Source organism: Papaver somniferum, chromosome 7, assembly GCF_003573695.1.
Source record: "Papaver somniferum cultivar HN1 chromosome 7, ASM357369v1, whole genome shotgun sequence".
Lineage (NCBI taxonomy): Eukaryota > Viridiplantae > Streptophyta > Magnoliopsida > Ranunculales > Papaveraceae > Papaver > Papaver somniferum.
The window spans coordinates 97,882,924-97,896,292 of NC_039364.1; the positions used below are offsets into that span (position 1 = coordinate 97,882,924).

Consider the following 13,369-nt stretch of genomic DNA (forward strand, 5'->3'; position numbering starts at 1 on the left):
ACTTTTGTCTTAGTACTTAGTTGCTTCCAGTGAAGGCAAGCATATATCACCTAAACTTCTTAATATAAAAACTTCATGGTGATTTCTCGTTCTTTCAGACTATATACTAGTACAGAGTTGATGCTGCATAAACTTGCTTCAGTTTTATCTTTGATTATATATCAAACTAAAAGTAGGAAAAACAAACACCAACTACAAGTTAACTCCAATAATATAAAAGATACAAAAGTTGCTTGACCGTTATGACTAACGGATCGATGACGTTGCTGTCTTCCAAACAATGTAACGTTACATATCACAATCCCTTGTTAGCTAAGTCTACCATTACTAAGGTTATAATGGCCATGCTGCTCTTGTTGCTGTTGTTGATAGTGATATGAAATTGAGTTACTAGTTTCACCACCTTCTCTTCCGCGTCTGTATTCTTCATCTATCTCCTCTTTTGCCGACTTTGAAATTTCTCCAAGTTGACGATGATGATCCAGTGGCCTTTGAGACGATACAAACTGTCCTGCTTGGTCACAGTAGCCGCCCGATGAGGAAGGAGATGTTGTCGGTACAACAGAAGGTAGCTTTGAGAGTAGTGCTTGTAAAGCACTCATCGAAGGAGTTATCTTCAATGGCGGAGTATTACTCATGAAATGATCATGATTGTTATGAAAATATTCCATTGGTGTTGGATGAGGAGAAAGATAAGGCCAAGTGTTTGGTGCACCATATGGAATCGGTAAAGATGATGATGGATGTGGTAAGAGTACACCAGGAATGCTCTCGAGATAACAAAACTTCTTCCTTAAAAGAATAATGTAGTTTGGGTCTTCCATAACCTTAATCAATTCAAATTTCAGACATTAGAATAAGATAAAATAATAAGTTTCCAACTATGGAGAGACGGAGAGAGAGAGACCTTATGAACAGCACCTAACTGCACAACACCTTCTCTAACAGCAATCAAAGCAATAGTCTACGTACGCAAGATTTTGAGTAGCAAAATTTTAGAAGAGGAATTTCAAATATAGTAATATATTATTACAAAATAAAGTAGAAGTGATAGCTAGATTATGTACTACCTTTATACCAGATTGAAACTGAGCTTCCCATGTCCTTGGAAACTGAAAATTTTCAATAAAAAGGCAAGCATATATATATTTCATCAGCAAGACAAGTGAAACAGCAACTGCCTACCTAGCTACCTAGAGAGAGGGAGAAAACTAGTCATGACTTACAGAGTCTCCAGTGTTGTGCCATGCAGACATGTAATTGATTTCTTGTTCACTTGGATCCTTATATATCCATTTATGGTTACGATCTGCAGCTACTTTCCCAATCAATCTGCCGAAATTTAACAGAACCCAAATAAAATTGTTTGCTACGTTTGAAACTCATGATCTCATTTTGGAAAAAAAAAAGCTAGTACACACAATTACCCTTCTCCATAGTTGTAAATTTCATGGGACATCTTAAAGAACAGCTCAGGTTGTAAGCCTTTAAAGGGCTGAAATTCACAGTTGCCGTTATATGCCGACGAATCACCCGAATCGGCTTCGGCCATTGAAGCTGCAAAATTGCAGAATCCGTCTTCCCATACTAATATCCTATTATATATTAATTTGGACATTAATAAATAAAGTTCACAATCATATAGAAAAAGTTTGAGGGTTTACAATCATATAAATATACTTGTAAAAAGGACTACAAAATATTTTAAAAAAACATAAAATGATTAGAGTACTAGTAGTGTTGGAATAAACTAGTACCAGTTTCTTCTGTTTCCTCTAGACCTGTCATAAGCTCCTTCTTGCAAATCCCATCTGTTTTAAGAAGATTAAAAGAAAGTATTAAAAAAATTAAACTCCAACCTTTAAATTCATGCATATGAGGGACTTATTATATATTCATTGATTCTGTTTCATGTTTTGTCTATATAAAATGTTTATGTTCTTTTTTTAACTCACTTTGGTGGTGGGAAGTTTCTAGGTAAGATTCTCCAAAAGACAGCATAAACCCATTGAGAACTTTCATGAATGCATAAACTTCTTAGTGTGTGTTGAAGAAGATGAGTTACTGCTAATGGGTTTATCTGTTCTTCCATCTCACTATCTCTTTGGAGGAGATAAAAAATATTATGACCCAATTACCATCTATGTCTTCTTATTCTACTACTGCATTTATAGTTCCATCTCTCTCTCCCTCGCTCTCTCTGAGTATGCAGAACAGTATTTAATCATGCTTTAAATTTTACAATTATACCTCCTGAGTCCTGAGATACCATTTTTTTTTTCTTCTCCTGTTCCCAAGTAGGGTCTTTTCCCCACCACTCAGAACTGTCCATCTCTCGCTGTTTTTCCTCTTTCTTCATTATCCCATGTTTTAGCTATAAAACCTTGTCATTCTACATCTTCATCATATATAGTCATATTGCATTCTGATTATAATGATCGTATCAAAAATGCATTAAGGTTGATTAGTTTGGTTTAATGGTTAACTGTATACATATATATATATATATATATATATATATATATATATGTATATGCATGCAGCATGCATATGATTAAAACAGTGTCATACTGTTACACACGTACACACGAAAACAGTGACGCATATACATGCATGATACAACATACAAGTACAAATACTAAGCAATAGACATTAATAAAGACCTCATCTCTCCTGTACTTGTTATACTCATAGAAAAAGGAGACTAGACAGGGTCCAGAGGCAAGTAAGTGTTAGAAAAAACGGCCTTCTTATACCAAATTTGCATGGACTATGTTTTGATCTCTAGACCTATTGCCCACTACTTGTTTTTTCATTTGAATAGATAAAATAATAGTCCCACATAGACTAAAATCTAAAGAGTTTTAGACTTAAATACCATAGAATTGGCTAAAAGGGCATGGCCCTTGGGTCATTAGACTTTTGTGTGAGGGGGGAAGGCCTAGACTAGGGCAAGGTTGCCTTTCCCGTACGCGCGGTGCTTCGCACAGAAGCACGCACGCCGCCGGATCTTCTTCTTTGTCTACACATGTTTGTCCTGGCTTTCTTGTCTGTACGTATTTGTTTTGGCAACACTGTTTTTAACCAAACATTACCAGTATTTCTGTCTTACGCATGGTTTTGTTGCATGCATTTTTCCTCTCGTTTGTAACGTCTTAAACACTATATAAGGGAGGAGTCTTGAGCTCTTTTGACACACAACAGAGAAACATCTCTTCTTCTGCTCTCCCTCTGCTTTCAGAAAATAATTTTTTATTTCTAGTTTCTCTGTTTTTAGCTTTTGCTAACACTGCCAAGTTCTAAGGGTACTCTCTTTGTATGCTACATTGAGGGGTACTATCAGTAGTTGTATCCTTGAGGTGACTCGCCAACTGCTATAGCATCTCAGCGGAGTAGCAGGCGATATTGCCTTTAGGACAGCGTATCGTATACGTGCCTCTACATTTTCTGTGCATCTTCAGCAACCTCGGTTTGAGCTAAGTATCTTCTTCTCAGTTACATTATTAGTTCTTTATCCAACAATCTAAAGGCAATATACTCTTTACTATATTTTTTGTAATAACATGGGAAAGAGTACTGTAGACAAACCCCCAAAGTTTAGTGGCAAAGACTTTAAACGATGGCAGTCCAAAATGTCATTCTTCTTAAAAGACCAAAGGCTAGATGAAGTTGCCTTAGAAAGACCCTCAAGAAGGCTTCATGACCGTGGCTATGAAGATAGACTGGATAAGTGGACTAGGAAGAATTACATGTGCAAAAACCACATTCTTAACTGTCTGGATGACTCCTTGTACGACTTTTATAATGCAAAAGAGAATTTTACTGCTTTTGATTTATGGGAAGCCCTAGAAGAAAAATATCTTGCAGAGGCTGCTGGAAGCAAGAAGTTCTTGGTAGCTAGGTTCCTGGAATATAAGATGACTGATGAAAAGCCTGTTGTAGAACAATTCGTCGAACTCCAGCTACTCATCAACGAAATTCTTGCTGAAGGAATGCATATTGATGAATCTCTACAAGTATCCGCAGTAATTGAAAAGCTACCACCCTCATGGAACGAGTACAAGAGGAGGCTGCGACACAAGAATCGCGAAATCACCATGGTGGAGCTGGGGAAAAAGATCCAGGTGGAGGAACTTCTGTGCTGCAAGGACAAAAGCCTGATGCTGAGCAAAGACATGTCCAACAAAGCTCATGTCCTGGACGATAATGCTGCGTCAAAGAAAAGGCACGGAGAATCCAGCAAAAATGGTAAACGTAACAAACAACGTAACTCCAAAGGTAACCATCTTAAGCCAAAGGGTGGTGTCTCCAAAAACACCATCAAAGGCGACTGCTATAACTGTGGGAAAACTGGTCATATGGCCAAAGATTGTAGGGCACCTAAAAAGACCAAAAATGATCCTAAACAGAAAAATAAGGCAAACGTAGTAGATGATTCTGGATATTTTACTGGCATGGTGTCTGAAGTCAACCTTGTCTCTAATGTGACCAATGTGAGAGACTGGTGGCTTGATTCTGGAGCCACCAGGCATGTCTGTAATTCAGAAATGCTTTCTCCTCCTATAACAAAGTAGGAGACGATGAGAAATTGTTTATGGGAAACTCTTCTACCTCTAAAGTGGTAGGAAAAGGCAAGGTTGAATTGAAACTCACTTCAGGAAAAACTCTCGCATTGAATGACGTGTATCACGTCCCGGACATATGCAAGAATCTTATCTCAGAAACCATCTTACTTGGGAAAGGTTTTAAATTTGTAGCTGAGTCTAACAAGTTGTAATCTCTAAGGGTGGTGACTTCGTAGGAAAAGGATATGTCACTGAAACATGATTAAGCTTAGTGTACTTTCTTTGAACTTGAATGACAATGCATCTTCTTCTGCTTATGTTTGTGACTCCTCACATGTTTGGCATGATAGACTAGGACATGTTAATTTCAAATCCATTGAAAGACTTGCTAAATTAGGATGCATTCCTAAAATAAACTTTGACAGAGGTCATAAATGTGAAATTTGTGTTGAATCTAAATATGCAAGAAAACCCTTAACAAAAGGTTGAACGTAGTACAACTCCCCTAGAACTAATCCACTCGGATTTGGGAGATTTGAAATCAACACCAACTAGAGGAGGTAAAAAATGGTACATCACTTTTATAGATGATCACTCAAGATACTGTCAGGTTTATCTTCTTAGAAGTAAAGATGAAGCCTTAGACGCTTTCAAATTATATAAACTTGAAGTAGAAAACCAAAGAGGTGTTACTATTAAAACTCTTAGGTCGGACCGAGGCGGTGAGTATGTGATACCTATAGGAGAATTCTGCAAACTTAATGGCATCATTCATGAAACTACTGCACCTTCTTCACCTGAGTCGAATGGAGTAGCTGAAAGGAAAAACCGAACACTCATAGATATGGTGAACGCTATGTTAGCTAGTTCAGGGCTACCTTCGAACCTGTGGGGGAAGCAATTCTCTCTGCATGCTATATCTTGAACCGAGTTCCATTTAAAAATCCGACAAAACTCCATATGAGTTATGGAAAGGAAGACAACCGTCCTATGCATACTTTAAAGTGTGGGGGTGTTTGGCCAAGGTGGCCACTCCTCGTTCCAAGAAAACCAAAATAGGACCTAAAACTGTAGATTGTGTTTTCCTAGGATATCCTGAGCACACTAGTGCTTATAGGTTCATGGTAATTGGTGAGAACACCATAATGGAATCCAGAGATGCAGTGTTTTTCGAACACATTTTCCCTTTAGGGTCTGGACCTCATAAAAGGGTCCGCGATGATCTCTCAGATGTTCCTTCGACTAGTCAACCCCCGTCTCTAGATGCTGAAACCGAACCTAGAAGAAGTAAGAGGGTCAGAACCGAGAAATTTTGGTCCAGATTTTGTGACTCTTACGGTAGAGTCTGAACCCCAAACTTATAAGGAAGCTATGACTCTCCGGAAGCTCCCTTCTGGGAAGAAGCTTCAAATAATGAGTGGGATTCCATTCAACAAAATGAAACTTGGGACCTTGTAGACTTACCTCCTGGTAGTAAAACCATAGGTTGCAAGTGGGTCTTCAAAAGGAAACTTAGAACAGATGGAACTATAGAAAAACACAAAGCTAGGTTGGTAGCTAAGGGGTATAGACAACAGGAAGGATTAGATTTCTTTGATACCTATTCACCGGTCACAAGAATCACTTCTATCCGGATGCTGATTGCTATTGTCTATTTATGATTTGCATATACATCAGATGGATGTTAAAACTGCTTTTTTATATGGTGAATTGAATGAAGAAATTTATATGGACCAACCTGAAGGTTTTGTTGTGAAAGGTTATGAAGATAAAGTATGCAAACTGAAAAAATCTTTGTATGGTTTAAAACAAGCACCTAAACAGTGGCATGAAAAATTTAATCATGTAATGATATCTAATGGCTTCAAGGTTAATGAATCTGATAAATGTGTTTACATTAAATCTGTGGATGATTCTCATGTTATTGTGTGCCTATATGTTGATGATATGCTCATATTAGGTAGTAACCTTGATAGTATTAATACCACTAAAAGCATGCTTAACGAAAACTTTGACATGAAAGACTTAGGCCCTGCTGATGTAATCTTAGGGATGAAAATCAGAAAGATGTCTGATGGATATAGTCTTAGTCAATCTCATTATGTTGAAACTGTTCTTAAGAGATTTAATCATGAAAATGCTAAACCTGCAACTACTCCTTATGATCCCAATTGTAAATTGAAAAAGAACAAGGGTGAGGGTATTTATCAACTTGAGTATTCTCGTGTTATTGGCAGTCTTATGTATTTAATGAACTGTACAAGACCTGATATTGCCTACACTGTGAGTAGATTAAGCAGGTACACTTGCAACCCTGGGCAGGATCACTGGAATGCTCTCTACAGAGTTCTAAGGTACCTGAGAGGAACTTCAAACTATTGCTTAAGTTTTGGGAAGTATCCTGCTGTGCTAAGGGTACTGTGATGCTAACTGGATATCAGACTCAGATGAGTGCAAATCCACTAGTGGGTACATCTTCACACTTGGTGGTGCGTCTGTGTCATGGAAGTCTTCCAAACAGACATGTATGCTCGATCCACCATGGAGTCTGAGTTTATAGCCTTGGAGAAAGCTGGGGAGGAAGCTGAATGGATACGAGGTTTCCTGGGAGGAATTCCACTCTGGCCCAAGCCTGTGTCTTCGATCGCAATCCACTGTGACAGTCAAGCTGCTATTGGATGCGCAAAGAATAGTGTATACAACGGAAATCTATACATCTTCAAAGAAGACACAAGACAGTGAAACAACTACTCTCTACTGGTATCATCTCTATAGACTTTGTGAGGTCTAAAGAGAATATTGCAGATCCTTTGACGAAAGGGTTATCTAGAGAGGTAGTTAGATCCACATCGAAGGGGATGGGACTCAAGCTCATAGAATAAATCGCCATGAAGGACACTCAACCTTGTGAATGGAGCTCCAAGAAAGGTTCAATGAGATAACTAATTTTTGGTGATGTCAAGAGAGCACTATCTTTGTCCCTCCCTATGGTGTAACCGTATGATAGTGCTGCCTGCATGTTTTAGGATGATCTGTCAAGATCTTAATGAGTTCCATGACTTTGCTTAAAGCGGAGTGTGGCAGGACACTCTTAATGGACTCACCTATGTGGATGTTGGAAGTGGGGCCGCTTCCTATGAGAATTTGAGCTTTTTCTCTAGAGACATTCATTAAGTCCGGGATTTAGCCCACGGCCAAAACGGGCACAACGGCAAGAGCTTGGCAGCTTTCTTTTTCTTTGAGACATCAAAGTGTGGTTGTTATTTCTGAATTGCACTCACTGTTGGCGGTTCAAGACATTGTGTTCACCGTAACAACAAGCAGTTCCGGTAACCTCTCACTAAGTTAAGGTTCAATCTCTGGGACACCTTAGCCTAATATTGATGTATTATGTTTTCTCGTATTTCGTCGATATATTTTATCATTCATGTGGGGGATTGTTAGAAAAAACGGCTTTGTTATACCAAATTTGCATGGACTATGTTTTGATCTCTAGACCTATTGCCCACTACTTGTTTTTTCATTTGAATAGATAAAACAATAGTCCCACATAGACTAAAATCTAAAGAGTTTTAGACTTAAATACCATAGAATTGGCTAAAAGGGCATGGCCCTTGGGTCATTAGACTTTTGTGTGAGGGGGGAAGGCCTAGACTAGGGCAAGGTTGCCTTTCCCGTACGCGCGGTGCTTCGCACAGAAGCACGCACGCCGCCGCCGTCCGTCCGGTCGGTCGGGCTCGGGTGCGGGTGCGGGTGCATTAGATCCTATCTTTTTGCTAAAACTTTTGGTACGTGTTTTACACACATGTAGAAGAATCTTCTTCTTTGTCTGCACATGTTTGTCTTGGCTTTCTTGTCTGTACGTGTTTGTCTTGCCTTCCTTGTCTGCACATGTTTGTCCTGGCTTTCTTGTCTGTACGTATTTGTTTTGGCAACACTGTTTTTAACCAACACACTGCTCTAAGCCTGACAAAAGCAACACTGTTTTTAACCAAACATTACCAGTATTTCTGTCTTACACATGGTTTTGTTGCATGCATTTTTCCTCTCGTTTGTAACGTCTTAAACACTATATAAGGGAGGAGTCTTGAGCTCTTTTGACACACAACAGAGAAACGTCTCTTCTTCTGCTCTCCCTCTGCTTTCAGAAAATAATTTTTTATTTCTAGTTTCTCTGTTTTTAGCTTTTGCTAACACTGCCAAGTTCTAAGGGTACTCTCTTTGTATGCTACATTGAGGGGTACTATCAGTAGTTGTATCCTGGAGGTGACTCGCCAACTGCTATAGCATCTCAGCGGAGTAGCAGGCGATATTTCCTTTGGGACAGCGTATCGTATACGTGCCTCTACATTTTCTGTGCATCTTCAGCAACCTCGGTTTGAGCTAAGTATCTTCTTCTCAGTTACATTATTAGTTCTTTATCCAACAGTAAGATACCTCCATTTGTGGACCATGTATTAGATGATGATGACCAAAGGGAGCTTTCAGATATAGCTAAAGATCTAGCTAGGGCATTCAATTGAATTTTTTCCCTTCCCCCCTGACACCCAAGAAAGGTAGTTTGCCAGACCCTTTACAGGGAGTAGTAGTCACTCTTTGACTATCCATCACCTCCTTTAAGTGGTAATCTCACGTGGCAGCAACCAAATTTTCCGATTGCACATTTTATTGGAATTTCATTTATTTGACTGGGACTGGGAGTATTCCACCGTGCCGGTAACATCGTCAGAAGTTTCACCTTCCATGCATGCCTATTTCAGTGCTCCATGCTGAAAACATCATTTTTCTAGTGGTTGGTTACAAAGATATAGATTTGAAGTCAGATAGTCACTGTTAAACATACTCGAGCAAGCGGTCCAATTTAAGAGACCCTTTAGAGACCTGACTGAGATGCTAAGTATGTAGAATTTATGCATAATTGCGTACCTTTCATGTAAATGGTAGCTTCAGCAAAAAAAGCAGTGCATATTTATTACACCAAATAATAGAAGAAACAAGAAAAGAACAAATTAACCCGTCTTTAATTTCAAGTATAGAGGAAATGCGTGTGAAGTTTCTGCCTGTAGTTATAACCCATCAGAATGAAAATTGAATACAGATAATTGTTGTTTTCCTTTAAGCAGAATGTAGTTAACTGCTTTCATTTCAAACATTTTTCCTTTGAAAAGAAAAAAAAAGGAAGCTACGCGTTATCGGTATCACACGGTGAAGTAGTACTAGTTTCTTTTAAAAAAAGAAAACAAGAAAAACATTTGGCAGTAGGTAGTACCAGATTTTTCTTCGAAGATAACAAGATACCACCTTATCTAGACTGGGATGTCTTCATCCCAGACTGGGATATACATTTCTTGTCTACATCTTTTTTTTCTTTTTCTTCAGAGTTTTTATTTCCAGGTCATGCCTTTCGATATGGATATACATTTCTAGCTGCTTAATTAGCATCCATGTCTATATCGGGATTAAAGGGAGTATGTCGGTACCGAAGCATATGTGATGATCGTTTTTTAAGCTATATGTGATGAATTACATACTGTCCAATTGAGTGAAATGAATAGTGGAGACTGGTAAGAAATGGAGACAGTCTGATATGGTAGTGATGTAAGCAAGAGAGTTTATTGGATTCTTGCATAATTATTTGGAATTATTTGATGGGTTAAGTGAAGATAAAATTGGGGGTTGGCAATAGCTTTGTTTGTTTTCATTTTAATCTTTTGTTTTATTTTTGTTTGGAAAATGGGTATCAAAATTGGGGATGTGGGAAAGGGTATGGCAGAAGGGTCCGTAGGAAGGGGTTTTGTTCAGAGTCAAGATAACAGGGTGTGGACTCTGGAGTCTGGACAGCTCCCATCCCTTTCTTCATGTTAGGAAACAAAAACAATCGAATCTCTGCCCTCTCTACCCTTATTCTCATCCTTGCCCAAGTTCCATTATTTCATCACAAACAATTCATTGATTCAAATTCATGAAAATTTTCACATATCAGTGTGTAAGTTCGGATGCTAACAAAGATTGAACAATATATACTAGTGCATGACTTCAGCAATGCTCACTACAACTTTTCTTTTCTTTTTCAGTTCTGTATCTTTAAATAATAACCATGGAATGTTCCATCAACTATTCATACTGTAATAAGTATACTGTACCTGTTATGATTTGATTAGTTAGATTGAATTTTACCGTTGAAGAATCTATGTTGAGACATTGAAACTTGAAAAGAGGATTTTGTTTTTGTTAATAGGTGATCAAGTGCCTAAATTTCAGTGTTGCTAAGGTTTTGAAATGTACTCATTTTCTATGATAAACAAATGTTTTGCTGTAAGGATATCTGGATTCTGATTGTATTACGAGTTTTTATTAAAGAAAGAACCACACATTTTCCAACAACTTTATACGGAGGTAGGTTCTATTGTACCGCAAATTAAAGCACACCTTTGTTTACTTTTACTCCCTACTAGTGTAAGGATAAAAAAATTGAAAACTGAAGTATGCCTATCTAAGATTCTAAATGAACAAGAAAAAGAAAACAGATTGTTGAAGATGAATTTTCATGCAAGAATCACTTTGCCGATTAACAGCTCTTTCAGTAGCATTACTGCTCCAGTAATGGTAAAGAAACATAATCCTGAAAATGCAGTGTCATAAACCCCATGGCAACAAGGGAGAGAAGTGGACTGAGTAATTCAAATATGGGTCATTGATAATAAATGATGAGATGTTTGAATATTTAGCCACAATGGGTCACTGTCTTCACTTGACTAATTTTAACTTATTTAACTTAATGGAGATCTGATCATGATGGTGCTAGCTAAATACCATGAATCCAACCCTGTTTACCATATTGAGAGAGATGTAGGGTAAGGAAAAAAATGGCATCATGTAAGTGCATTTTTTGATCAGGGTACAATTTTCAAATGCCTAACAGCACATTCTACATGATCAATTGATCATGCTTAGTTTCATGCATAAGGAAAACATGGGTCTCTCTCAATCTCTCACTCAATCTTTCTCCATCAGAGAAAAACAGTGATGACTTTGGAGCAGGAAAACGATGGAATCCAGGCTCCTAATTTTTATCTCAAAGTTGCTATTGAATAACTGGAAACAGACGCACAAAATCATCACGTGAAGTCTAATAAGTTTTGCTAGTCACAATCTTTGAATTGTAAAAAGCTCAAGAAAACAAAAGAGAAAAAAACATTATCACATCCTTTTCTTTACCATTCTTTGCTGTAAAACAAGTTCTCTTTTGAAAATTTCAGGGATTCATAGTCTTCCTTTACAATACCTACTATCTACTAACCAACAAAGAGATAAAATGCATGCCTGTGAATTCCATCCATCAAACCGTCCCATATATATGGGACCACCGACCGCGCACCAAGTACTACGCAGCTAATCCCTGTAAATCATTACCCTAATAAGATTGTACATGAACAATTAATCGATCAGTCGGTATCTATAGTACATTGTACTGGTTGATAAGGAGAGATGCGTGGTCAAACTTCCTATCGATCTATTCGATTCCCTTTGTTTTTCGACAACATATAGTATTATTAATTATCAGTTTTATCTTTTCAATCTGTAATGAACTAATCTAGACCAAGAAAGAAGAACATGAATAGACCAATATTTTTGGATCTTCATTCATTTTATCTCATTATGCTAGTACTTTTATGTACAAAAGATTCTTTTATTCATACTAAGTTCTTAATTCTTAGTGTACATACTACACAAGTACAAGCATGAATTCTTTTCTATCTAATATGGAAAAACATGTTACATGCTAAATATCAAGTATAGTGGATGTTAATTGTTCATTAGAGTAAATCAAGAACATCAAAAAAATTAACGTGACTACTCGAATTTAACCTAAAGGAATCCAAATTCATTCCCTTCCATGTGATAAAAGCTAACTAGAAGATGAAAATCAGACACTTACCTGAAACAACGCTCTACAAATGGTTTACCCCAGTAAACTTTGATCAATTTGCTTATCAATTCTCAGTCCGAATAAGCTCATTCATCCTACAACAAGATACAGAGAAAGTACAGCCTGATTTTGGCTTAATTTTCGTTTAGCCATTGATACACAACTTAAGTCTTTGTTAAGTGGCCTTATATAAGAGATTAAAAAGCATTCGATAATGAACTATAATTAGGTAGGGTTTTCATTATTTGATTAAACATGGGGTTAGCTAGATGTCCCTTTTTGAAGGCACTAGGCACTGCCAAAATGACTAGCAATCATAGACTGATGGAATAAGCATCTAAGTTGCTTTACACAAGTGAGAAATAGTGGGGGCAATTGTAGTAAGGCAAGAAAGATTTTTGTGGGAGGCAATGAAAGGATAGAGACATGTGAATCAGTTAGCACATAAAAAAGCTTCAAAAGCTTTGTACCTTTGTTTTGGGTGACAAAATTCAAACTCTCTCTCTCTCTCTCTCTCTCTCTATCATCCTGAAGCTTTATGGGATCCAGAAGTGTGACCTAACTAGGGCTGAACATATCAATCAACATCCTGTACCCTCTCCTCGGTCTTCTCCTAACTACCAACCCCATTTTTCATCAAAATGAAGTATTTCTTATCATGGGAGTTATTTCTTTTATACCTTCCAGCTTCTATAAAAATGAATAGTATTCTCCTTTCACGACACTTATCATAATCAACAAATTAAGATGCAGTTACTTTACCATTTTGCTAGATAATGTACTAGAGAGACATCTACTTATCTGTTTCTTCCCATGAATAACTAGAATCATGACCATTTGATGCGTTATATTAAATTGGAGGACCTAAAAATTT

The 13,369-nt window shown here is 37.5% G+C and overlaps 1 protein-coding gene across 5 annotated transcripts; it reads right to left on the bottom strand.

The window, feature by feature from the left end:
• Positions 1-121: 121 nt before the first annotated feature.
• On the bottom strand, positions 122-12,738 carry LOC113297931 (protein RICE SALT SENSITIVE 3-like). Of its 5 annotated transcripts, none has more exons than XM_026546540.1 (8): positions 12,505-12,738; positions 9,003-9,334; positions 1,758-1,811; positions 1,428-1,595; positions 1,227-1,332; positions 1,071-1,112; positions 908-964; positions 122-827 (listed from the first exon to the last, which is right to left on the bottom strand). In XM_026546540.1, exons 2-8 carry the CDS (start codon positions 9,017-9,019, stop codon positions 309-311), a joined length of 963 nt encoding a protein of 320 aa, XP_026402325.1. In that variant the 5' UTR covers positions 9,020-9,334; positions 12,505-12,738; the 3' UTR covers positions 122-308. The 5 variants fall into 5 exon arrangements, with proteins under 5 accessions (XP_026402325.1, XP_026402324.1, XP_026402323.1 ...); XM_026546539.1 differs by lacking the exon at positions 9,003-9,334 and adding an exon at positions 11,889-11,964; XM_026546538.1 differs by lacking the exon at positions 9,003-9,334 and adding an exon at positions 11,889-11,979 and having other exon boundaries at positions 12,505-12,737.
• Positions 12,739-13,369: the final 631 nt, after the last annotated feature.

Coding starts and splice junctions, on each gene's coding strand:
- LOC113297931 (XM_026546536.1), bottom strand. CDS start 2,092: ATGGAAGAACAGATAAACCCATTAGCAGTAACTCATCTTCTTCAACAC. Junction 1,812..1,955: donor AGAAACTTCCCACCACCAAA/GTGAGTTAAAAA, acceptor TTCTTAAAACAG/ATGGGATTTGCAAGAAGGAG. Junction 1,333..1,427: donor ATTTACAACTATGGAGAAGG/GTAATTGTGTGT, acceptor AAATTTCGGCAG/ATTGATTGGGAAAGTAGCTG.